The sequence below is a fragment of the Rhineura floridana genome, chromosome 6 (assembly GCF_030035675.1).
Source record: "Rhineura floridana isolate rRhiFlo1 chromosome 6, rRhiFlo1.hap2, whole genome shotgun sequence".
NCBI classification, from domain to species: domain Eukaryota; kingdom Metazoa; phylum Chordata; class Lepidosauria; order Squamata; family Rhineuridae; genus Rhineura; species Rhineura floridana.
The window spans coordinates 127385910-127410931 of NC_084485.1; the positions used below are offsets into that span (position 1 = coordinate 127385910).

Below are 25022 nucleotides of genomic sequence, written 5' to 3' on the forward strand. Positions count from 1 at the left end.
TTGGTGACCATATACTACTTCCAGGCTCAGAAGAAGCATTATCTCAATACCAGTTACTGGGAGACAACAACACAGAAGGCTATTGCCTTCATGTTCTGCTCCAGAGCTTCGAGAGACGCTGGGAAACAGGATGCTGGACTTGACAAGCCCTTGGTCTGACCCAGCAGTGCTGTTCTTACACTCTAAAGAAAGCTTTGCATTTTCAGTATTTAAAATAGCTGATATTTCCTGATACTGAAAGTAGTATTGTTAAGTAACAGCTCAACGAAACCAAGACTCCAGTTACTTTTGCTGTTGCTGTCTGAATGCTGAACAGAATATAAAAACATAGAAAGAACACTCAGATTCTGACAAGCAAGTTAAGATCAACGTGACTCTTGCAGGAAAAACAAAAGATAAAGTAATAATCTAATAACATTTGCGTTGATTTTGTGCAAGAATGCAACTGAATTTAAAAAACCATGATTTTTATTCTTTGACTAAGATCCTCCAATTTTATAAAAAGGAAACAATTACATAAGAAAATAAAGAAAAAAGTTGTTTCCAACAAACTGCAAGTTGTATGTATGTAGCAATGCTGGCTGTAACTGACATCATCTGACTGCTGTATTTATTATTGTTGAGAATTTTAATTGGCTGTAATGTAGCGTATTGTATTTTAATGTTTTGATGTAATTATTGTAAACCACCCTGGGATCTTACAGTGCAACTCTAACCATGTATACTTAGAAATAAATCCTAATGAATTCAAAAGGACTTACTCCCAGGAAATTGAGGTTTGGATCGCTGCCTTAGGCAGCAATCCAATACATGTGTACTCAGAAATAAGCTCCACTGGGTGCAACAGGACCTACTTCCAGGTAAGTGTGTACTGGACTGCAGCCTTAATTGATGAAGGGTGGTTTAGAAACTGATGAACTAACTAAATAATAGTAAGTAATGAGAAACAACAGGGTTGAGAACCCTTATACCATGATGAACTCCCCTCTAATAAACCTCCTAAAAAAACTGTTTCTTAAAAACAGAGACTTGTAATTTCGACTCAGAATCACATAGCTTAAGGGAGGGAGATTAACAGCTATTTCAAAAGCAATGAAACAACAACTGTAATCTTGTGCAGACATAATGAAGTGTTTGCCTTTTTTCAAAATGAACAGAGCATCTGCATTACTATGAAAAAAATATAGTTATAATCTGCAAGCAGTTTTAAATAACTTTGCTGGGAAGTTCAGCAGACATCAGCAAGTTTCTCCTAAGCAGATGTGTTTAGGTACAAAATTAAGATGTAAACAAATAAACCTACAGTTTCACACCTTCTGGACCTTAATGAGTACTGGCTGTTGCAATCAACAACTGTTATTTAGTTGCCTGAAGGAGTGAAATGAGCATTGGACTAGTTCAGTGGTTCCCAAACTTTTTGCTCCAAGGACCACTTGAAGATTGCTGAGGGTCTTGGTCGACCACAATTATTTTTCTGGCTGTTGTAGTAATTGTAATTCATACTGTAATACAACAAAACACAATAAGAGGAAAAGAATAAACATACAATTAAAAATCAGTATGAATATTCAGTGATGGGTGTGCTCTCTTCCATCTTAAACCACAAATCCACAGATATACCAAGGACCACCTGAATGAAGTGGCCCACCAGCCAGTTTGGGAACCTCTGAATTAAATTGTTTTATTGCAGAGTCTGTAGTTCATCTGAGTCCTTTAGGCAACCTAGTCTCTTTTAATCTCTATTACCCAGCAAACAGTAAACATGTGGTGGTAGTTGGGTGCAGCACCTTGAATTTGTTTAAGCTACTGCTTAACAGATTCTGAGGTGACAGTTACAGAAAACCTAGAGTTACAATCCTGAATATCAGAGGATGGCAACGCAAAGGCTTTCCATCGGGTGGGTGTTAAGAGAAAAGAGAGCAAGGGGACCAGACGAAGACTCTTGCCTTGGATGACGTGCTCCGGAGAAATGGTTTTCTTCTCTGACTTGTTGCAAATCTCGTTGGCCTCGGAGGAGATGAGGTGGATGAACTCGGTGCAGCAGTTCACTACCAGCTCCCGGGCGTCGTTGGCCACCCGCACGCTCGGGAGCGTCTCCTTGATCATCTTATTGATCGCCGCTCGGGGGATGGTCAGATCGTCGTCGTTCCCGGACGAAGAAGCCATTCTGGACAGCTTGGGCAGACTCGTTAAGGGTCAGGGCCGCAGCCCAAGTAAGATCTCGAAAGTAGCTGGACGAGGCGAGAGAAGAGAAAGTGGAGCCGAAGGGGGCTGGGGCGGCTCAACTGCCGACGCGATCCCGTCGCCCGCCCTCACCCCCCCGCACTGCGGGGCCAGAAACGGACCGAGACGAGCCCGGGAGCTTCGGCGGAAAGCGTCCCTTGAGTTCCTCCACAGCTGCCGGCGTTACTACAACAACCACCGGCGCCGCCTCCGCCACATCCCTCCAGGCGCTGCTGCTGCTGCTACCACGGCTGTGAGGTCCCGGAGATATCTTTTCAATGCTGCCGCCTCTGCGAAGAAGGACCGAAGAAGGGCGAGCACGTCCAGCCAGAACCAGAGCCGGCTTCCCTTTCGCTTCTTACCTCCCCTCACACAACGCGCAACCGGCTGTAAGGAACGAGGTAAGAGCTCGCGAGGGTCAACCCACCCAGGCGGCGGCGCGCGGAACTTCCGCCGGAAGCGTTTCTTTGCGCTCTCCACCAGTTCCGCTTCCGGTTTTGTCCGGAAGCGACAGCTTTTCTTCTCTCTTCGGTTACCAAGGGTGGACGTGACTACGAGTCTTTTTTTCCCCCAGGTATAAAGTAGCTGCGCGCGAGGCTCTTCAGGTCTATCTAGACTGCGTACTTAGGGAGAATATATTTTTCTGTTCCTTTGCCCTCTCACCCTTTAGCGCGCGAGCGCCATAATGTCATCTTCCTCCTCTCTCTTTCCTGCATTTGATTTCCTACTCAGTGGTGCTGGGGGTTTTCCGCGGGTTGTCCTTTGGAGGCAGGAGCATACAAGTTTACATTCGAAATTAAGGCTACAGTCCTATGACCACTAGCCTGGGAGTAAACCCCATTGAACTCTGTGGGAATTATATCTGAGTAGTCATGCATATGATTACACTGTAAATGTGTTTAAGCAGGACGAAGGTTGCCATCTCATTTTCTGGCAGAGTGCCTGTGCCTTTGACAGACAGGCAGTGATTCAACAAGTGTATCTTTTTCATTCTTTTTTTAATGTATATTTCTCTTCTGTGTCCCTGCCCTAGCCTCTCTTTGTAGAAATCTTAACTAAATAAATAAATGGCAGTGTCTTACAGAATCCTGACCCAGTGGGATGGGGTATTGGATGTAGACTAGTGAGACCTAAGGCACAGCCCTATGCATGACTATTCAGAATAAGTACCTCTGAGGCCAACAGGATTTAGGATTGCATCAAGACTCAAAGCCATGTTGTTTACTAGGATAGCTCTGGCTGGACACACTTCTTTCTGCCTAATCCGTCTCACAGTTGATGTTAGCATAAAAGGGGTGGGTAGGCTGGCGGCTGGGGAGAACAAAATCACAATACTAATGGTACAATAAAAATGTCATATTCTTTGTTAGCTTTGTGTCTTTCAGCTCCTTTCTTATATATGTATGCAGACACACCTCTCTCAACAATGTTTTTTAAATTAACAGGTACAAAACATTTCAGGAAACCTGGTATCTTTTACAGGAGCAATGCATATGAATGTTATCACTATTAACATTAAAGTCATTAGGTAAATTGAAACCTTTATTTGATAGACTTAACAATGCAAACAGTTATCTTCCTTGAATTATAAAGGCCCTAAACTTAACAGTACCACAATTTACTTTTGTGGTATAAATATCACCAACTCATCATATTTTTTTTCTGAATTCTAATTTGTTGTTTAAAAAGTCAGCTGCAGGATTAATAGTCAAATAACTGCATAGAATTAGCCATTAGAAATATTTTGTAAGTATATGTTATTGATACAAGAATGGCTACATTCTATTTTGGTTAACTTGGTGGTTGAATTATTCTAAATGAATCCATTATATACTGCATGAAATGGGGAAGTATAGTATTAAGAAAATTATTCACCAGGTTTTTTTTAAAACATGTATACATAGTTTTCCTAATCTAGCTAAGAAGAGCCTTAAGCAAAAGCACTACATCAGGAACCACAGGTGTAACCTAGATGCTCATACAAATGCTGCACTGCTTTTATTTAAGTTGAATGTATGCTTCTGTCTGCATTCTGGTGCAAGCAGTAACATATAAATACTTTTTTTAATGTGTGACCCTCTGGATTAGATTACAAGCCACTATAGTATTTCATGTAAGCCCTGCTGAAGACTTCAATTTCCCCATCATATATACACATAGTAAATTATATCCAATAGGCTCAAATGAAGGATTCATGCAAATTCTAAAACAGAAATGGATTTCTGTTTAAGAAGTTTATTGTTGTCTGAAGTAGCTTTATTATTAGTACTGCAGGGAAAAAGTGGATTGTGCAGCAAATAGAAAATAATCATAAACAGCTGAAAAGGTGATGAATGTGTGTGGAAGACATATTTAGCAGGTGAAAAGCTTGAATTGAGAAGTTGAAGGTAGATTTGAGCAAAATATATGCAGTACAGCAATATAAGTGGAAGCTGCCTTGAGTTCTAGTTTGAAAATTGGGCGGGCTAAAATAAAGTTAATAATAATAATAAGAACAAGTGTCCTGTTCCTATCAGAGGGTTATATTTAGTAAGTAGGTGAAAGATATAGGCTAGGATCCACGGGGCTTCAAAAGAGTTATCTGCGTTTGGGGCTTTGCAGCTTCCTCAGAATAAGCTGCACTGGCGGCTCTGGGACAGCATTCAAGGTTCCAGAGGGGCTATCATTAGAAGGGAAGGCTTAAAAACTCAGAGTCCCATCTCATTCATAGACTTACATACAAGGGCAAGTAATTACAGTGACTTGCAAAAGTAATCAGACCCCTGACCAATGCTCTCATATTACTGAATTGCAAACGGTACGTTGTAATTTCGTTCTGTATGATATTTTATTTTGAAGCACTGAAACTCAAAATCAATTATTGTAAGGTGACATTGGTTTTATGTTGGGAAATGTTTATAAGAAACATAAAAAACTGGAACATGTTGCTTACATAAGTATTCAACCTCTGTGCTGTGGGAGCTCCCAGTTTACACAGATGACATTCTCCTTGAGGAATCCAAAGCTGCAGATGAACTGTAAGGTTTCCCAAAACACAGTATGAAAGCCACTGCTCCAGTATTTCAGACTTCTCTAGATTCCTGGTGAAACTGCAATCCAGCCAAAGTAGAAGGGAAATACCCATGTTTAAGACATCTTTGCACTCATGCACAAAAATCTTGCATAGCTATGTCCTAGTGCAAGGAGGCAGTTGTCATCAGCTCCTGCTATTTGTGAGTATTTGCAGGAAATTTCTCCAGCAACCAAGGTCAGGCAACAGGCACACCTCATCTCTCAGCATACAGAAATAAAACAGAAATTGTGTGAGAGAGGTATGGGTTTGAGAGGAAGAGAACAGCTAAAGATACAGTTGCCGCAAAAGCCACACAGTGTTTGGTGTTTCCAACTGGAACACGGGCATGGAGGAAGGTGGCTCCCTCTACCCCAGTGTTGCAGGTGACACAACAATGAAAGGCTCTATACAAGGCTGGCCAATCTCAATTCTTAGGGAGTTACTGGGGTTAGGAAAGAAGCAATAGCTCAGCCTGTGTTAATTGTCTACAGGGGCCAGTCCTCAAAACGGAAGGGGGAGGAAACTGAGCACAAGAGGGTAGGGGGGTCCTGTGATGAACTGGACTCCTGAGGTCTAAGAACAAAAGGCTCAGCAGGTCTACTCTGAAATAAGAGTGGTCTGGCCTGAGGAATCTCAGGGTGGGTTAGAGGGGAGACCACCCCACTGTGAAGTGTGACACCTCACGATAGAGAAAAACAGACCAACTTGATATGTGTTGACAGTTGTTTCTAAAAAGGCATGGAAACTAAAACAGTTTGCTTAAAGATTTCAGTTGCTGGAGTTATCTACTCTCCCATCCTTCTCTGACCTCTTGCACCTACATCCTGAGATACTGTGGGCAATATTTCACAAGCCTTTCCCCCCATCAGTTAACAAGAAGAGGACCAACATACAAATATCAAAACACTGAATGGATGAACAAAGCTACTTTTAAAATAAATTGTTCAAGTGTATGCATATGTACCTAATCCACATTAATTTATACATTTCAGAACTTTGGGGTTCCTGGTAACAAGTTGGAAATTTCCAGCACTGAATGCTCGATCTGTGATGACATTGGTTATGATGGAGGGCAAATGTCTAGAGATGATTTTCCCAAATGCGACCTCAGTTGCAGTAATCACAAAACCACTGAGGAGATAGAAGTTGGAGGAAATGGCTACAGCAGGAGCAATAGAGCACAGGGGTACCACATGATGGTACCATCATGATGCAGAATTCCCCCAGATCCTAGGACAATAGGCTCCATTATTATTTATTATATTTATTCATTGCTTTTTACACAAAAGTGTCTTAAAACAACTTACAGTGGAAGAACTGAGACAACAAAGAAAATAAAACCAAATAATCAGGTTGCCTATGAATCATTTTGCACCAAGTTCCCCACGAACATGCGTTGCGCTACCGCGAGTGGTAGGCCTTCCAGCTGCAGTCTACTGAGACAGCCAAGCTTCTTTCTTGGAACTGCCCTGTCGTTACATTTATTTGTTTACTCTTTCCCCTGAGTGCAAAACCTTTCCCTTATCTGTACAGGCAAAGGGAGTTATCTGGTACAGCTGTTATCGGGGTTATTCTTGTAGCCACCATGCATGCTCTGGCTGCACCTACACTCACAGCTACTGCTTTAAGAGCATAGTGGAGCTCTTCAGTACTATTACCCACTTTATCTCATAATGAGTATGCAAGTGATTTCAGTAAGACTTGGACACTCAGACAAAGGGTTGTTGGCCCATCGCCCAGTTCCATTTAGCGCTGGCTGGATGACTGCTGTCTAAAATGTTACTCAAATTATCAGATTATTTTGAGTACAGATATTTTTAGACTTGAATATCACTTTCCCCATTTTCATTGGATTGCAATTTCACCAGAAGCTGGTACTGAGCAACTGTCAGTGGCACAATGCTTCTTTCCTGGCTAGCAATAAGTCTATATAGCTCACTCTTAAATTCAACAACATCCTTCTAATGTATTACATCTGCTGTGTCTCCAGCAGTTTGTCTCAGAGTCTGGAAAATTTGCTTGTAATTTTTCAGGTAAACATTTACAAACATGTCTGCTGTTTCTTTATCTATAGCTGAAAGGTCCATTTTCATTCCATCTTCAAAAACCTTTTAAACTCTGTAAGCACTGTCTACTAAAGTTAGACTGGGGAAAGGAAAAACAGAATATATCATGCAAGTCATCTACTATATACAGAGGACGGTAAATGCATTCCCTGGGCAAAGAAGAAAACTAACGTGCTTGGGTTTTGCATTATTTTTAATCCATATCCTGAAGTGGACAGTGGAAGTCAGAAGCTTGTTTTCTTGCATTCCTTCCAGCATGGAACCCAAGGTGATGTGCCCATGGTTCCTCGGCAATCCCCCATTCAGCCACTGACCAGGATACAGTCACAGAAAAGGCCCTCTTTCCTGCAACTGCCTATGTAAGAAGTGTGCAAGAGCGGGGCTGCTGTGTGTCTCTCTGTGTGTGTATTTGCATGCTTGCAAAGTGGCAGATCTGCTGCTTCCAAAGTCCTTCCAAAGTACAAACCCACCTGTACACTACACTCAACATCTAAGGCCCACCTCCAGGTGCCTACTCCGAGGGAAGCTGGGAGGGTGGCAACAAGGGAGAGGGCCTTTTCAGTGGTGGCCCCCAAACTATGGAATGACCTTTGTGACGAGGTGTGCCTGGCACCATCACTGTTATCTTTTTGGCGCCAGGTCAAGACTTTCCTTTTCTCCCAGGCATTTTAGCATGTGTTTTTAAATTGTTTTAAATGTTTAAATTGTGTTTTACATTGTTTTTAAAAGATGTGTTTTAAATTTGTATATGTGTTTTTAGTGTTTTTAGGTACTGTAAACTGCCCAGAGAACTTCGGCTATGGGGCTGTAAATAAATAAATAAAGAAAGAAAGAAAGAAAGAAAGAAAGAAAGACATTCTGTAGGTACAATAGACCTTGTTTTTTAGTTGCAGATTGCAGCTCCGTAGCCTATAGGACTAAGATCATATTTATTCTTTTTTTTTTTTTTTAATAATTTTTATTCAAATTTTTCAAAAAACAAACAAAACAAAGTCAAAAAAACATACCAATACAACAAAAAATAAAAGTAAAATAGTTGACTTCCGATTTGTCGCAGATCAGCTATAAGTATATAATATACATCAAACCTGTCCCTTAATGTATACATACAGAATCCCTTTTCTCCACAGGCCTGGAATATTAACTCTTTTGTTGGTGGAGGAAAAAAAAAAGAAATAGACTGCCTCTAGGTTTTGGAACAGTGGTTAATATCAGAAATTAAAGGCTTCTTTTGAAAATGACAACTAAAAAAGCAACTAGGGCCCAGGAGCGAAGAGGTTCTATTGACCCACAGGAAGGGGCTATACCCCCAGATATGTTTCAAAAAATAATGGAAGGGATTAATGCTATAAAACAGGAAATGAAAACTGAATTGATAGATATAAAAGACTATATTAAAACACAAGTGGATGAGATTAAAGGGACAATTGGGCAAATAAAGGAGGATGCAAAAAATACTAAAGAAAAGGTACAAATCTTGGAGAATAGAACAGATATATTAAATCTGGAATTAGAAAAAACTTGGACTATTTGGCTGTGACTGAAATGAGAAATAAAGAGCATTGTTTGAGATTCCGTGCAATCCCTGAGGAAATAGGTGAAGACATCAGAGATAAAATTGTTAATGCTTTAGTAAAATTTCTGGATTTGAATGAAGATCGGATGGAATTTGAAATAGACAAAGTTTATAGAATTAATTCCAGATATGCAACAATGAAAAAAATTCCAAGAGATGTGCTTGTTCATTTTATAAAAAAGACGACCAGAGATATGGTATTACAGCAACACTTTAAAAATACCTTTAAAATTGATGGTAAGGAAATACTGGTGATGAAAGAAATTCCTATTAGACTTCTACGTAAGAGAAAAGAATATGCTTTCCTTACAGAAAAACTTAAGCAATGCAAAATTCAATTTAGATGGGATGTTCCAGAAGGAGTGATCTTTACATTCAGACAACAGAAATATAGATTGAATACTGTTCAAAAAGCAAGGGACTTCTTGAGAAAAGCTTCAAAAGATATGGAAGAAGATAAACTCAAAGATATGGATATAATTCCTGGGAAACAAAGTCAACAAGGATACGCAGAGGAGGGGAAGGAAGATGATGGATTAAAAGGAGCATCAGGCACATTTTAAAATACACGCTTAAAGATGGATTACAAATATCTAACTTGGAATATAAATGGAGCCAACACGGCGCAGAAGAGAAAGAAAGTGTTTCATTATTTGAAAAAATTAAAATTGGATATAATTTGTTTACAAGAAACTCATATTAAGAAGAAAGATTCCAAATATTTGATTTGTAAAAATTTGGGTGAAGAATTTATTTCAGCTGGACCAAAAAAAAAAAATGGAGTTGTTCTTTACATTAACCCACAATTGCTTCCTAAATTGGTATTACTGGATGATAGTGGTAGATTTGTGGGGGTTGAAATTACTTTACAGGGTACAAACATTTTGATAGTGGGTATTTATGCTCCCAATGAAGATAAAACAAGGTTTTACACAGGACTTATGGAAAAATTGTCAGAGTTTTCATATGATCATTGGTGCGTCATGAGTGATTGGAATGGGGTAATCTCACCAAAAATTGATAGGCTTTCTGAAAAAAATATCAAAGAGACACAGGGTAAATTACCGAAGATTTGCTTTGAACTGATGGAACATTTAGAATTGGTGGATACCTGGAGATATATAAATGATAACGCAAAGGAATTTACTTATTTTTCAGAAAGACACAAAACATTCTCGAGGATTGATATGATTTGGATGTCTAAAATTTTAGCGAAGGATATTTTTAAAATGGATATATTACCAAAAACTTTTTCGGACCACAATCCTGTGATATTAACTTTAAAAAAAAAAAAATCTTGGATTTAGATGGAGACTAAATGAATCTTTACTTCAGAATGACAAAGTAGTACAAGAATGTAAGAAGAAATTAAAAGAGTTTTTTGAACATAATTTACATAAAGGAACAAGTGAAAATATCGTTTGGGATACAAGTAAGGCATTTATGAGGGGATATTTTATTAAATGTAACTCTGAATTAAAAAAAAAGAAACAACAGAAAATGCAATTAATTTTGGAAGAAATAAAACAAAAAGAGGAAGAATTGAAAAAGAATCCAACTAAAGTTTCTATTGTAAATCAAATTAAAATGTTACAGAAACAAGTGTCAATGTTGACAGTTAGAGAAATTGAAAGGAAACTAAATTTTGCTAAACAAAGGACTTTTGAATTTGCAAATAAACCTGGGAAATGGTTAGCATATAAATTAAGAAAAGAACGTCAAAAAAATATTATTTTAAAGATACAAGAAGGAGATGAGACGCTGACAGATAATGTAAAAATCAAAAAGATTTTTCATCAATATTATTCAACATTGTACAAGTCTCAGGAAATTCCATCTGAAAAAATAGAAGAGTATATATCTAAACAGAATTTGCCTAAAATTACAGATTTTCAGAGACAAGCTATTAATGGCCCTATTACGTCAAGAGAGATATCTGAAGCTATAAATAAAATTAAATTAGGAAAGGCGCCAGGACCAGATGGGTTATCTGCAATGTATTATAAATGTTTGGAGGAAGAACTCTTGCTACCTTTACAGTCTACAATGAATTCTATTCTGCAAGAGGGAAAGATACCGGATAGTTGGAAAAATGCTAATATAACATTAATACCTAAAGAGGAGCAAGATTTAACTAAAACAAAAAATTATCGGCCAATATCTCTATTGAATAATGACTATAAAATTTTTACAATGATCTTGGCAGAAAGATTGAAAATAATATTGCAACAATTTATTCAGGAAGATCAATCAGGGTTTTTACCTAAAAGACAATTACGTGACAACGTCAGGAATGTCTTGAATGTGTTGGAATATTTAGAACAACGAAATGATAAACAAGCAGCTTTGATTTTTTTAGATGCTGAAAAAGCATTTGATAATTTGAATTGGAAATTTATGTTTCAGGTTTTGGAGCAAATGGATTTTGAAGACAATTTTATAAAATGGATTAGATCGATTTATACATCTCAGAAGGCCCAGATAATTGTTAACGGAGATTTAACGGATTCATGTGAAATACAAAAGGGTACAAGACAGGGATGTCCATTATCTCCCCTTTTATTTATTCTGGTCTTAGAAGTGCTGCTTAGAGATATAAGGCAAGATAAAAGGATTTCGGGATTAAAGATAAAAAAAGGAGAATATAAATTGAGAGCATTTGCTGATGATTTGATAATTGTACTAGAAAACCCTTTGGAAGGAATTCATATATTGATGGACAAATTAAAAGAATTTGGACCGTTAGCAGGATTTAAGATCAACAATCAAAAAACAAAGATGTTGGTGAAAAATTTAACTTTAAGGGAACAGAAAGAGTTAATGGACAAGACAGATTTTACAATAGAAAAAAAGTTGAAATATTTAGGTATCATTATGACAAATAAAAACTCAAAGTTGTTTCATAATAATTATGAAAAATTATGGACAGAGATTAAGAAAGACTTGCTAAGATGGGATAAACTACAACTGTCATTAATGGGTAGAATATCTGTGATAAAAATGAATGTATTACCGAGAATGATGTTTTTGTTTCAAACAATACCTGTAATATCCTCTGATTTACCTTTTAAACAATGGCAAAAAGATATCTCTAAATTTGTATGGCAAGGAAAAAAACCAAGAGTTAAATTTAAACTACTACAAGATGCCAAAGAAAGAGGAGGACTGGGATTACCAAATCTGAGACTTTATTTTGCTGCCTGCTGTCTCGTCTGGATAAAGGAATGGATTTTATTGAGGAATAAAAGACTATTGGATTTGGAGGGTCATAATTTGAAGTGGGGATGGCATGGATATCTATGGTATGACAAAGTAAAAGTAAATGTAGACTTTAACAATCATTTTATAAGACGTCCTCTGTTGAAAATATGGAATAGATACAAACCAAGGTTTTATTCGAAAATACCATTATGTGTCTCAAGTCAAGAAGCGTTTTATAGAAGAGAAATGACTGGAAAAGAGAAATGGTTAACTTATCAAGAACTATTAGAAAATGTACATGGAGAATATACAATGAAAGAGAGAGAACAACTGACAAAGGAAGGATGTAGTTTTCAATGGTTTGCCTATTTACAATTGTTAGAAAGATATAAAATGGACAAGAAAATGTATGGGTTTGAAATAAGTAAATCTGATTTTGAAATAGGATTGTGTACAAATGATGAAAATATAATTGCGAAAATGTATAAACTCTTATTGAAAATGGATATGGAGGAAGAACAAGTAAAAGAGTGTATGGTAAAGTGGGCAAAAAATTTTGGTCATAACATACAAATGGATCAATGGGAAAATATGTGGAAAAAAGGTTTGAAATTTACACTATGCTAAAATCTTAAAGAAAATTTTTATAAAATGATGTACCGTTGGTACATGACTCCAGAAAAGTTGTCAAAAATGTATAGTAATGTTTCTAATGTTTGTTGGAAATGTAAACAACAAGAAGGATCATTTTATCATATGTGGTGGTTATGTAAAAAGGCAAAATCATTTTGGGCACAGATAGGTAGGAAGATGCAAAAAATTCTAAAGATTCAGTCAAAACCAGAATTTTTTTTATTGGGTTTTATGGATAAACAAATAGAAAAGAAATATGGAAGAATAATATTATATATGATTACGGCAGCAAGATTATTATATGCACAAAAGTGGAAAATGGAATCAATACCAACAATGGAAGAATGGCTATTGAAATTAATGGATTTAGTAGAAATGGACAAATTGACATGTTTACTTAGAGAAAAATCGACAGATACATTTCTTAAGGAATGGAAGCCTCTCTTAGACTTTTTGTTGAAAGATCAAAATAAAATGATGATACTGGGATTTGACGATTAATTAAGACAGCCTACGGAGAAAAGGGACTCTGTATGTATACATTAAGGGACAGGTTTGATGTATATTATATACTTATAGCTGATCTGCGACAAATCGGAAGTCAACTATTTTATTTTCATTTTTTGTTGATGTATTGTTATGTTTTTTTGACTTTGTTTTGTTTGTCTTTTGAAAAATTTGAATAAAAATTATTAAAAAAAAAAAAAGAATCCCTTTTCCACTTTTGTGCATATAATAATCTTGCTGCCGTAATCATATATAATATTATTCTTCCATATCTCTTTTCTATTTGTTTATCCATAAAACCCAATAAAAAAAATTCTGGTTTTGACTGAATATTTATCTTTAGAATTTTTTGCATCTTCCTACCTATCTGTGCCCAAAATGATTTTGCCTTTTTACACAGCCACCACATATGATAAAATGATCCTTCTTGTTGTTTACATTTCCAACAAACATTAGAAACATTACTATACATTTTTGACAACTTTTCTGGAGTCATGTACCAACGGTACATCATTTTATAAAAATTTTCTTTAAGATTATAGCATAGTGTAAATTTCAAGCCTTTTTTCCACATATTTTCCCATTGATCCATTTGTATGTTATAACCAAAATTTTTTGCCCACTTTACCATACACTCTTTTACTTGTTCTTCCTCCATATCCATTTTCAGTAAGAGTTTATACATTTTCGCAATTATATTTTCATCATTTGTACACAATCCTATTTCAAAATCAGATTTACTTATTTCAAACCCATACATTTTCTTGTCCATTTTATATCTTTCTAACAATTGTAAATAGGCAAACCATTGAAAACTATATCCTTCCTTTATCAGTTGTTCTCTCTCTTTCATTATATATTCTCCATGTACATTTTCTAATAGTTCTTGATAAGTTAACCATTTCTCTTTTCCAGCCATTTCTCTTCTGTAAAACGCTTCTTGACTTGAAACGCATAATGGTATTTTCGAATAAAACCTTGGTTTATATCTATTCCATATTTTCAACAGAGGACGTCTTATAAAATGATTATTAAAGTCTACATTTACTTTTACTTTGTCATACCATAGATATCCATGCCATCCCCACTTCAAATTATGACCCTCCAAATCCAATAATCTTTTATTCCTCAATAAGATCCATTCCTTTATCCAGACGAGACAGCAGGCAGCAAAATAAAGTCTCAAATTTGGTAATCCCAGTCCTCCTCTTTCTTTGGCATCTTGTAGTAGTTTCAATTTAACTCTTGGTTTTTTTCCTTGCCATACAAATTTAGAGATATCTTTTTGCCATTGTTTAAAAGGTAAATCAGAGGATATTACAGGTATTGTTTGAAACAAAAACATCATTCTCGGTAGTACATTCATTTTTATCACAGATATTCTACCCATTAATGACAATTGTAGTTTATCCCATCTTAGCAAATCTTTCTTAATCTCTGTCCATAATTTTTCATAATTGTTATGAAACAACTTTGAGTTTTTATTTGTCATAATGATACCTAAATATTTCAACTTTTTCTCTATTGTAAAATCTGTATTGTCCATTAACTCTTTCTGTTCCCTTAAAGTTAAATTTTTCACCAACATCTTTGTTTTTTGATTGTTGATCTTAAATCCTGCTAACGGTCCAAATTCTTTTAATTTGTCCATCAATACATTAATTCCTTCCAAAGGGTTTTCTAGTACAATTATCAAATCATCAGCAAATGCTCTCAATTTATATTCTTCTTTTTTTATCTTTAATCCCGAAATTCTTTTATCTTGCCTTATATCTCTGAGCAGCACTTCTAAGACCAGAATAAATAAAAGGGGAGATAAAGGACATCCCTGTCTTGTACCCTTTTGTATTTCACATGAATCCGTTAAATCTCCGTTAACAATTATCTGAGCCTTCTGAGATGTATAAATCGATCTAATCCATTTTATAAAATTGTCTCCAAAATCCATTTGCTCCAAAACCTGAAACATAAATTTCCAATTCAAATTATCAAATGCTTTTTCAGCATCTAAAAAAATCAAAGCTGCTTGTTTATCATTTCGTTGTTCTAAATATTCCAAAACATTCAAGACATCCCTGACGTTGTCACGTAATTGTCTTTTAGGTAAAAACCCGATTGATCTTCCTGAATAAATTGTTGCAATATTATTTTCAGTCTTTCTGCCAAAATCATTGTAAAAATTTTATAGTCATTGTTCAATAGAAATATTGGTCGATAGTTTTTTGTTTTAGTTAAGTCTTGCTCCTCTTTAGGTATTAATGTTATGTTAGCATTTTTCCAACTATCCGGTATCTTTTCCTCTTGCAGAATAAGATTCATTGTAGACTGTAAAGGTAGTAAGAGTTCTTCCTCCAAACATTTATAATACATTGCAGATAACCCATCTGGTCCTGGTGCCTTTCCTAATTTAATTTTGTTTATAGCTTCAGGTATCTCTCTTGACGTAATAGGGCCATTAATAGCTTGTCTGAAAGTCTGTAATTTTAGGCAAATTCTGTTTAGATATATACTCTTCTATTTTTTCAGATGGAATTTCCTGACATTTGTACAATGTTGAATAATATTGATGAAAAATCTTTTTAATTTTTACATTATCTGTCAACGTCTCATCTCCTTCTTGTATCTTTAAAATAATATTTTTTGACGTTCTTTTCTTAATTTATATGCTAACCATTTCCCAGGTTTATTTACAAATTCAAAAGTCCTTTGTTTAGCAAAATTTAATTTTCTTTCAATTTCTCTAACTGTCAGCATTGATACTTGCTTCTGTAACATTTTAATTTGATTTACAATAGAGACTTTAGTTGGATTCTTTTTCAATTCTTCCTCTTTTTGTTTTATTTCTTCCAAAATTAATTGCATTTTCTGTTGTTTCTTTTTTTTTAATTCAGAGTTACATTTAATAAAATATCCCCTCAAGATCATATTTATTCTTGAACTTTGTCCTAGTATTCCCTGCCTAAAAACCACAGGCAGCTATCTGGCAGTCCTTTACTTGAATAAGAGAGAAAAGGAAAATCCACAAAATCCCTTTTCTGCTGAATCTGGAGCAGATGTAACGAGTGCCAGATGTATTAGCACTCACAAAGCTTGCGCTGTGGCAGAATTAATCCTGGGGAAGCACCATAAAGGGCAATTCTAAAAGCAATCACTTAAACTGGGATAAAATTGTACAGTCAGACTACAATACACACTGCAATAACCAGTTAGACATAATATTGCATTGTCTTGTATTCCCATGACACTGCGATCAATCACTATATGGCCACTTTTTCTTTTCTTCATGTCAGGGAAAACGGCCTTCAGCAGTCAGACCAACCCAAAGAAATTGGTATCCATCACATTTTGCATCTCTTTGATGGTTTGGCATTCAATAGGTCCAGTGAGTCAGCATTGCTAATTGTATAAATGCAAGAAACACCAGTCATTATTTGTCATTCAAGTTGTTGTTGTGGTTGTTTATTTCATGTGTACACCAGGCCTTTGGGCAGTGTTCAGCATTCTTAAAAACACACACTAAAGTTTTTTTTAAAGGAAATCAATAAAACCCAATACAAATCAGCATATAAAACCCATCTAAAAGCCAGCACAGACACAGCAGCATACAATGAATGTAAAAACAGTAAGGTGGAAAGAGCTTCATGCAAGAAATTAAAAACACTAAAAATATATGTCTTGTTGTAACTTAAAAGGCCTGGGAGAATAAAAAGGTCTTCCTTGGCTGCCTAAAAAACTATAATGTAGGCACCACTGAGGTTTTCTGGGGATGGCATTACATTAAACGGCACCACCACTAAAGAAGCCCTCTCCCTCGTCACAACCTCCCTGACTTCATTAGGCAGAGGAACTGGGAGAAAGACCTCTGATGACAGTCTCAACGACCAGGGAGAAGGCAATTGTTCAGGTAAGCCAACCGTTCCAAGCCGCTTAAGGCTTTCAGAGTGAAAATGAGCACTTTGAATTGGGCATGGGAACAGACTGGAAGTCAGTGCAGATGGCAAAGCACTGGTTTCATCAGATCATATTTACCAGATCATATTTAATCTAGTTGCTCTGTTTTGGACCAGCTGAAGTTTCCAGACCATTTTCAAAGGCAGCCCCAAATAGGAACCAATCCAACTGGGAGTTACCAGAGCATGGATAATTGTTGTAAGGCTATCTCCATCCAGGTGGGATCTTAGCAGGTAGATCAGCCTAGGCCGATAAAAGGATGCAAATGTTTTTAACACATGAACAGTAGCTTGCTTTCTTGAATGTGCATATTCAGTTAGAGTTTGGTCCTTAGAGATGGGGGTAAGGAGCTCAGAATATGTTGTCATGCTGCCAAGACCTTAAGAACATACCTTTCTGGAATTGTGTACAGCAGGGCTAACCAATGTGGCATCCTCCTGATGTTTTGGACTACGGCCACATTCACATGGTACATTTATTTCACTATTATTCCATTTTAAACAGTCATGGTTTTCCCCAAAGAATTCTGGGAAGTGTCGTTTGTGAAGGATACTGAGAGTTGTTAGGAAAACCATAGTCCCCTTACAGGCCGGCAATTCCCAGAGTTCTCTGGGGGAAAGGACTGACTGTTAAACTACTTGGGGAATTGTAGCTGTGTGAAAAGAACAGGGGTCTCCTAACAACTCTCAGCACCCTTCACAAACTACACTTCCCAGGATTTTTTGGAGGAAACCATGACTGTTTAAAGTGGAATAATAGTAGAATAAATGTACAGTGTGAATGTGGCCTAAGACTCATCAGCTTGAGCCAGCATTGCCAAAGGTCAGGAATTATGGGCATTGTACAAGGGCACCACATTGGCTGCTCCTGCTGTACAATGAGAGGGAGATAGATGTTTTAAGCCATTCTCCTAATCCGGGGAGGCCAGGGTATGTGGCCAGACTGAGGATATGGCTGGGATGCTATTGACAAATTCAAATGTAGGGAAGAGGTTATCCAGTAGAGTGGAAGTGTGTGAGGACGGATGAACCTTCTTCTTAATCTCCCCTCTGCACTGAGCTTATCAGCTCTTATGTGCATTCAGTAATGCAAGAGTGAAAGAGGTGAGGCATATCTCTGTTCCCTGAAGCTAGTCTGAAGAGGAAACAAAAAGGGTTTTGAGATTTGGATAACATAACATACGCCATATGTAAATCCCTTGTAGAATGTGGACATTTGTTTCAAGAAGCGGAAATGGGGGGAAATACAACATATAAAGAGCAGTGTTGTTGAATTTATCAATAAATTTGCACACAAGGACCTATGCTTTAGAAAAGGTGGATTTCTGGAATCTCTTCTAGATATATACTAATTTGTAATTAATTAATAGATTGATTACACTGGTGTAGTGTAGTGGTTAGGGTGTTAAACCAGGACCTGGGAGTCCTGGGCTCAAATTCCCACATACCAACCGGGAAAGCTCACTGGGTGACCTTGGGCCAGTCACTATCTCTCAGCCTCATCTGCCTCACAGGGTGGTTGTGAGGATGAAATGGGGAGGTGGAGAACTATGTATGCCACCTTGAGCTCCCTGGAGGAAAGATGGGATATAAATGTAATAAATAATAAATACTATTTAAACATTACAGTCTACTTTAAAATAAATACATAACATTGATTTCTTGTCAATATTTATTACTTGCCTAGGATATCAATCCGCCTATCTGGGATGCTACTAACACACATTTTAAGAGATTCTTCGCTGCAGACATCTAGTTGTTTAATCTCTAAGGTGTTTCCAACAGTACTGCTGGCAGCTTCTGTAAGTTTATTCTGTTTGGCCAGGTCCCACATTGTAGCCAGGGCCGGCCCCAGACATGCTGAGGCCCTTGGGTACCAGCCTGCCCTGGGCCCCTCCGCGGACCACAAGACAGGAGCTTCCGCGACTTCCGGGAAGGGTGACTTAGCCTGTGCCTGCTTTTGAGACGGGCTCCTGCCTCAAAAGAAGCTTATTCAGATATATCAGTCAGTTTTTTCTTTTTTTTTTGACTGATTAAACTTCTCCCGGGTAGGGAGAAACGAAGAGATTAACCTCAAAGCCTATTTTTGTTGGGACGACCAGATCTCATTAATTTATGGGACGAGGTCCAGCCGACGATTTATGGGACGGATTTTCAACAGCAAGCTCTATCTGTTAAAGCGAACGTTCATCTTATCTTCTAAGAGAGAACGCACTAACAGGCAAGCACCCTTCTTTCTATATTTTTCTTTTACTTGACTTAAATTGTTGCTGTTTAAAAGAGATTTGCCAGATTGATCAGTTTTTGACATCTCACTGGGGAGCCATAACTTCTCTCTGCTACGCACTAATTAATAGCTTATCTCTGTTTTTGTTGCAAAAAGCTGTCCTGGATTTGCATTCTAAAGATATACACAGAAGAGGGATTTCTATTCCAGATTTTTATTTTGAAAAATATTATACTGTTTTGAGACTACTCTCTTTTTGGTCTATTTTATTTTGACGAATCTGTTTCTTGACGATTGCCATTAATTGTTTCGATCCTGGGAACTGCATTTTGTTTACTTAACTATTGGAGAGATAAGGCTGTCTGCTCTGTTTATACTGTGATGTCACCAAGTTTGGAGAATTAACCCAATTGTTGCTGAAATAAGAAGTGGTTTTCCTATATTTTTCTTTTAAAATGGCAATTAAGAAAGTGGCTGAAAATCTGGAAATAACTATGTTTCATAAAATAATGGATGAGATTGAGATAATGAAAATTGAATTGAGTAAAATGAAGCAGGAGATTAAAGATATAAGGGTCCCTGTGAGAGAGGTGACCCTGGAAGGGGTCCCTGTGAGAGAGGAGACCCCGGAGATTGGAACAGGGGTCCCTGTGAGAGAGGAGACCCTGGAGACTGGAATAGGGGTCCCTGTGAGAGAGGAGATCCCGGAGATTGGAACCAACGTGGAACAGGAACAAGATTTGGAGTTTATGGACTTTAGAAATAAAATCTATTGTTTGGAACTCAATGTTATCTCTGAAGAAATGAATGAAGATTCTAGAGATAAAGTTATCAATGGCATGGATAATCTTCTGGACTGGAATGATGTGATGGAGCCCAATATAGAGAAAATCTATGGAATTAACTGCAGCCATGTGACAATGGAAAAACTTTTAAGAGATGACCCAGTGTATTTTGAAAAAAAGAACAGAGATATGATTTTACAGCAGTATTTCAGCAACCTATTCAGAATGGATGGCAAGAAAATATTTGGGATAGAGGTAATTCCCATCAGACTCTTACTATATGACTATGGCTTTGACAGCAAGATTATTATGGAATACTGATAATGGAAGATTGGATATTGAAATTACTGGACTTAACAAGACTACTGAAGATGGAAGATGGAAAATGGAACTAATAGAGATAATAGAACAATGGCTACTGAAATTATTGAACCTAACAGATTCTGATGTGATGGATTAATTGAAATGTTTATTTTGACTATGGTTATGACAATAAGATTATCATAATTAGTAATGAGATGGATTAATCGATATGCTTATCTGGAAAAAAAAAATTGATAGATATATTTCTTAAAGAATTGAAACCTCTCTTTGACTTTTTGTGGAAAGAATAAAGTAATGTTTATGAGATTTGATGATTAAGTAAGATAACTACTGGAGGAAAGTGATTTTATAATATGACTTAAGAGACAGGATTGTTATATATTATAGACTTATAACTGATTTGATCTTTGACAAATGGGAAGTCAATATTTTACTCTTTATTTTTTATTTTTGTTTTTTTTTCTTTTTTTCTTTTTGTTTAACTATTTTTGATTTTGTTTTTTGTCTTTGAATGTTTTATGATTTTGTCTTGTATGTTTTATGAAAATCTGAATAAAAATTATTGAAAAAAAAAAAAAAGACAGGAGCTTCCGCACCGTCCGCCATCCCGACGCTATCCCCACGCTTCACCTACCTTTCCTTTGTTTTTAGCGGTGTGCGCAGGTTTGCCATCAATCAAGATGGCGGCCGAGGTTTCCCTAAGGGACTGAAGCCTCTGCCGCCATCTTGGTTGATGGCATGCGTGCTCTGGATACCTGATGATGTTACACTATGTCTTCACCGCTGCCACCATTGATACTGTTTCCCAACCTTGGTATATGCCCTGCCCACCCTTCTGGTCTGTGAAAGTCCAGCCAAGGATCAGGCATTTTGGTAAACCAATAAATATTTATTTATATACACAGGGAATAACAAGATTACTTAAAGGTTTAGTCAACAAGCATGTGCTTTCATAAGATGTGTTACTCTTTATGTTTCTTAGTCATCAATAACCTGCCTCACTACCCGCCTAATCCAATCCACCCTATCCAAAACCAACCCACAGAACCAACCGAACGAACCCCCTCTCAGCTCTCATCCTCTCATTTATACCCTCAGACACTCAAACACTCAGCCAATCATAATATAATATTCTCCAACATTCCAACCCATGTACTCCCCCCTCTCACTCAGTCTACTTACCACATATACTCTAATAAACCAGCACTTACCATAATTACAGTATTATATATACAGGGACATCACAGTCTGCATTGAACCTAAGCTGAAAAAGAGGTTTGCTTGAAATTGAGCAGATTACTGTCCTACAACAGGAAAACTATAACTCATCAACATACTGCTTTTTCTAAATCTATTATTGGATTGGTTGATTGATTGATTTTACATCCAGCCCTTCCTCCCAAAGGAGCCCAGGGCAGCAAACATGAAAAAATCATTTAACAAGAAAGCATACTAAAAGAGTTAAAAACATTCCAAAACACAATTACAATTAATAACATTCTAAAACAAATTTAAAAACATTACTTCATTAGTGGTCTTTAGTAGTTGCCAGGAACTGTCCCTTCAGCCATCAAATGCCTAGGTACAGGAATGTTTTTCAAATCCCTTCTGACAGTCACTGGTGATGGTGACAGATACATCGCACTGGGGAGGGCATTCCGCAAAGGGGGAACCCCCACTGAAAAGGCCCTGTCACGGGTCAGCGACAACTGGACAGCATTCGGTGGCAGAACTACCAAGGCCTCACTTGTCAACCATAGGGCCTGAAATGGTTGATACTGGGGAAGATACTCTTTTAGATACTTGGATCCCAAGCCATTTAGGGTTTTATACGTTAGCACTAATACATGTAATTGTGATTAACAAAACAGAGGTTTTTATTGTAATACCAAAACATTTCAGCTTCCGCCTTCATCAGCTGCTAACATACAAATGCTGTTACCAAGGTTGCAGTTACAGAGCTTTGAGGATGGGATGCTCAGAGGGACTTCATTCGCAGAGGCTAAGTAGTGGTGGTACTGGCCTCCAGGCTCAGGCCATGTGGTGCCAATGTGTCCAGAGAGTATATCCAAAGGTTCTCCCTTTTTGTCACTGCTGCTGGATCTGTTGGCATCTCTATAGCTGTTATAGAAAAGTCCAACAGGCTGTGACCCTCAATGTTGAAATGTTTTGCAACTGCTTGCTCCAGTGTTTTGTTAAGATTGCCGATTTGTGGTTTCTGAAGCGTGTGTGTAGGTCAGTTGTGGTTTTTCCTACGTATTGTATGTGACATCCTGGTCTTTTGCATTCGATGACATAACTTATATTGCAGGACCTGTTCTGATGTTCTGTTTGATGTAATATGTCCTGCCTGTCCTAGTGCTTGTAAAAGTGGCTGTCTCCCTAAGGTACACACAGGTGATACAGTGTTTGGAGTGACCAGGCTGAGACCCAAGATTGGTGATAGGTGGCTTAAGCACAGCTCTCACTAACAGTCTGTGCAAATTAGGAGGCTGGCGAAATGCTACAACAGGAGGCCTGCTGATGGCTCTAGCAAGATGTTCAGAGTTTGCCAGCAATGGGTAACTCTCCCTGATTGCTCAGTGATACTTAGGAGATGCTGGATGGAAATCTACCACAAATGGAATCCGTAGCTCTCTGCTCTTTGACACCTCAGTATGATGGAGGCGGTTTTCTCTGGACAGAATGGAGGTTCGGTGGATGTTGCAATCGATAATATGCAGAGGATATCCTCTCAGAAGAAGGTGTTCTTTAAGTTCACTGATCCTTCTCTGGTATTTATCTTCAGTGTTGCAAATAAGTTTGATTCTCAGAGCTAAGCTATACACAATGTTTTTCTTTATATGCTTAGGATGGCAGGATTTCCAGTTTAAATAGGTGTGGGCATCAGTGGGTTTGCTGTCGAGACCAGTGGCTATTTTGTTGTTTTCAATGGTGAGAAGGACATCAAGAAAAGGGATGTGCAGATTGTCATTTGTACTATTAAATGTAAACTTAATAGATGGATAAAGTTGATGCAATTTTTAAATTATTCTAAACTCTCTTTACCATTTGTCCAGACCATAAAGATGTCATCAGTGTATTGCCACTATATAAGTGGTTTGTTGAAGGCTTTTTTGAGTATCTCCTGTTCCAGTTTACCCATAAAGAGATTCACATATGATGGAGCCATGCGAGTCCCCATAGTTGTGCCTCGTAGTTTCAGGTAGCGTTCTCCATTGAATGTAAAGTTGTTGCAAGTCAGGACTATTGTAGCTAAAGTTTTGATAACCTGTGTTGGAGGATTGTTCATATCTCTGGTGTTAAGGAACTCATTTAAAGCCTGAATCCCATCATTATGTAGTTTATTGGTGTAAAGAGATGTGACATCTAAAGTAGCTAGTATAGTATTGTTGTGGAATTGATACTGCTTGTTTAAAGACTCGATTTTAAGCAAGAAGTCCTTGGCGTCTTTGATATATGATGGGACGTTTTGCACCTTGTTTTGTAAATTTAAATCATTGTACAGAGAAATCCTTTCAGTAGCTGTGTTGTTACCTGAGACAATTGGGTGGCCAGTATTGTTGGCTTTGTGGATTTTAGGCAGCATGTAAAACCTTCCAGGAGTGGGATTTGGATTAAGAAGGCGATCAGCAGTCTCCTCTTTAAGAAGTTTCCTACTTGTAAGGTTTTGTATAGATGTAATGATACGAGTATTGAGATTTGTGGTGATGTCTTTGTCAAGAAGTCTATATGTTGTTTCATCCTTTAGTTGTCTTTGATCTTCTGCTATATAGTCTGTAGTGTTAAGTACCACAACAGCACCACCCTTATCTGCAGGCTTGATGACAACATCCCTTCTCATCTGAAGGTTCCTTAGGGCTATTCTTTCTTCTTTTGAAAGGTTGTCATGAGGAGTAGGAGTTTGTGTGTGGTTGTTAATTACTCTGTTTATTGGTAAGAGAAAGGTTTCCAGGGCTGGATTCCTGTTAACGTTCGGTGTCCAAGTTTTAGGTGGCAGAAACTGTAACAGAGGGTCTCTATTGTAGACATCTATGTTGTTCTTAGAGTCATCATAAAAAAATTCAGCCAATCTGCATCTCCTTTCAAATGCTTTGATGTCACATTTCATCTGTGCTATCTATATTGTACTCTCTAGGTGTTGGGCAGAAGTTGAGGCCTTTGGATAGAAGCCTAATTTCAATCTCCTGTTTTTCTTTTTCTTCTGGTTAGCTTTTGCTCTTGCAGTAGATGAAAATATTCCTTTATAAATAGAACCCTGTGTTATTAAATTGGATGGAATAAGAGGAAGATGATATCTTAGAATATCTCTTTTGAGTTTTTTCTTTTTGGTGGCATGGACATTGATAAAGGTTATCTGTTCTGTTTTGTGGAGCAGATATAGGAGACATTCATAGTCGTACGGTGTTAGAATGTTTCTTTGAAACATTCATTCCTGCTGTAGTGCTTGTTTCAAGGTCTTGATTTTCAGAAGATTC

At 37.3% G+C, this 25022-nt stretch overlaps 2 protein-coding genes and 1 pseudogene across 5 annotated transcripts in view; 1 reads left to right on the top strand and 2 right to left on the bottom strand.

Annotated features, from left to right (window-relative positions):
* The window catches only part of DR1 (down-regulator of transcription 1), a 14750-nt gene extending 12030 nt beyond the window's left edge, over positions 1 to 2720 (bottom strand). For both annotated transcript variants that reach the window (XR_009763604.1, XM_061633782.1), the window contains exon 1: positions 1947 to 2720. Coding sequence is in view for 1 of the 2 variants with exons in the window: in XM_061633782.1 (XP_061489766.1) it covers positions 1947 to 2166 (220 nt within the window). In the remaining variant the exon portion in view is untranslated. The remainder of the gene's footprint in view (positions 1 to 1946) is intronic.
* Positions 2706 to 20651, top strand: LOC133387921 (uncharacterized). 3 transcript variants are annotated; one of them, XM_061633779.1, is made up of 3 exons: positions 2706 to 2797; positions 7597 to 7700; positions 18896 to 20651. In XM_061633779.1, the coding sequence occupies exon 3, from the start codon at positions 19891 to 19893 to the stop codon at positions 20539 to 20541; it is 651 nt and encodes a 216-aa protein (XP_061489763.1). In that variant the 5' UTR covers positions 2706 to 2797; positions 7597 to 7700; positions 18896 to 19890; the 3' UTR covers positions 20542 to 20651. The 3 variants fall into 3 exon arrangements, with proteins under 3 accessions (XP_061489763.1, XP_061489764.1, XP_061489765.1); XM_061633780.1 differs by having other exon boundaries at positions 19034 to 20651; XM_061633781.1 differs by lacking the exons at positions 2706 to 2797; positions 7597 to 7700 and adding an exon at positions 16878 to 17162.
* Positions 7237 to 19060, bottom strand: LOC133386882 (retinol dehydrogenase 8-like; annotated as a pseudogene).
* Positions 20652 to 25022: the final 4371 nt, after the last annotated feature.

What these genes read in the sequence shown, in the direction of transcription:
- LOC133387921 (XM_061633779.1), top strand. Translation starts at nt 19,891, where the DNA reads ATGGCAATTAAGAAAGTGGCTGAAAATCTGGAAATAACTATGTTTCAT.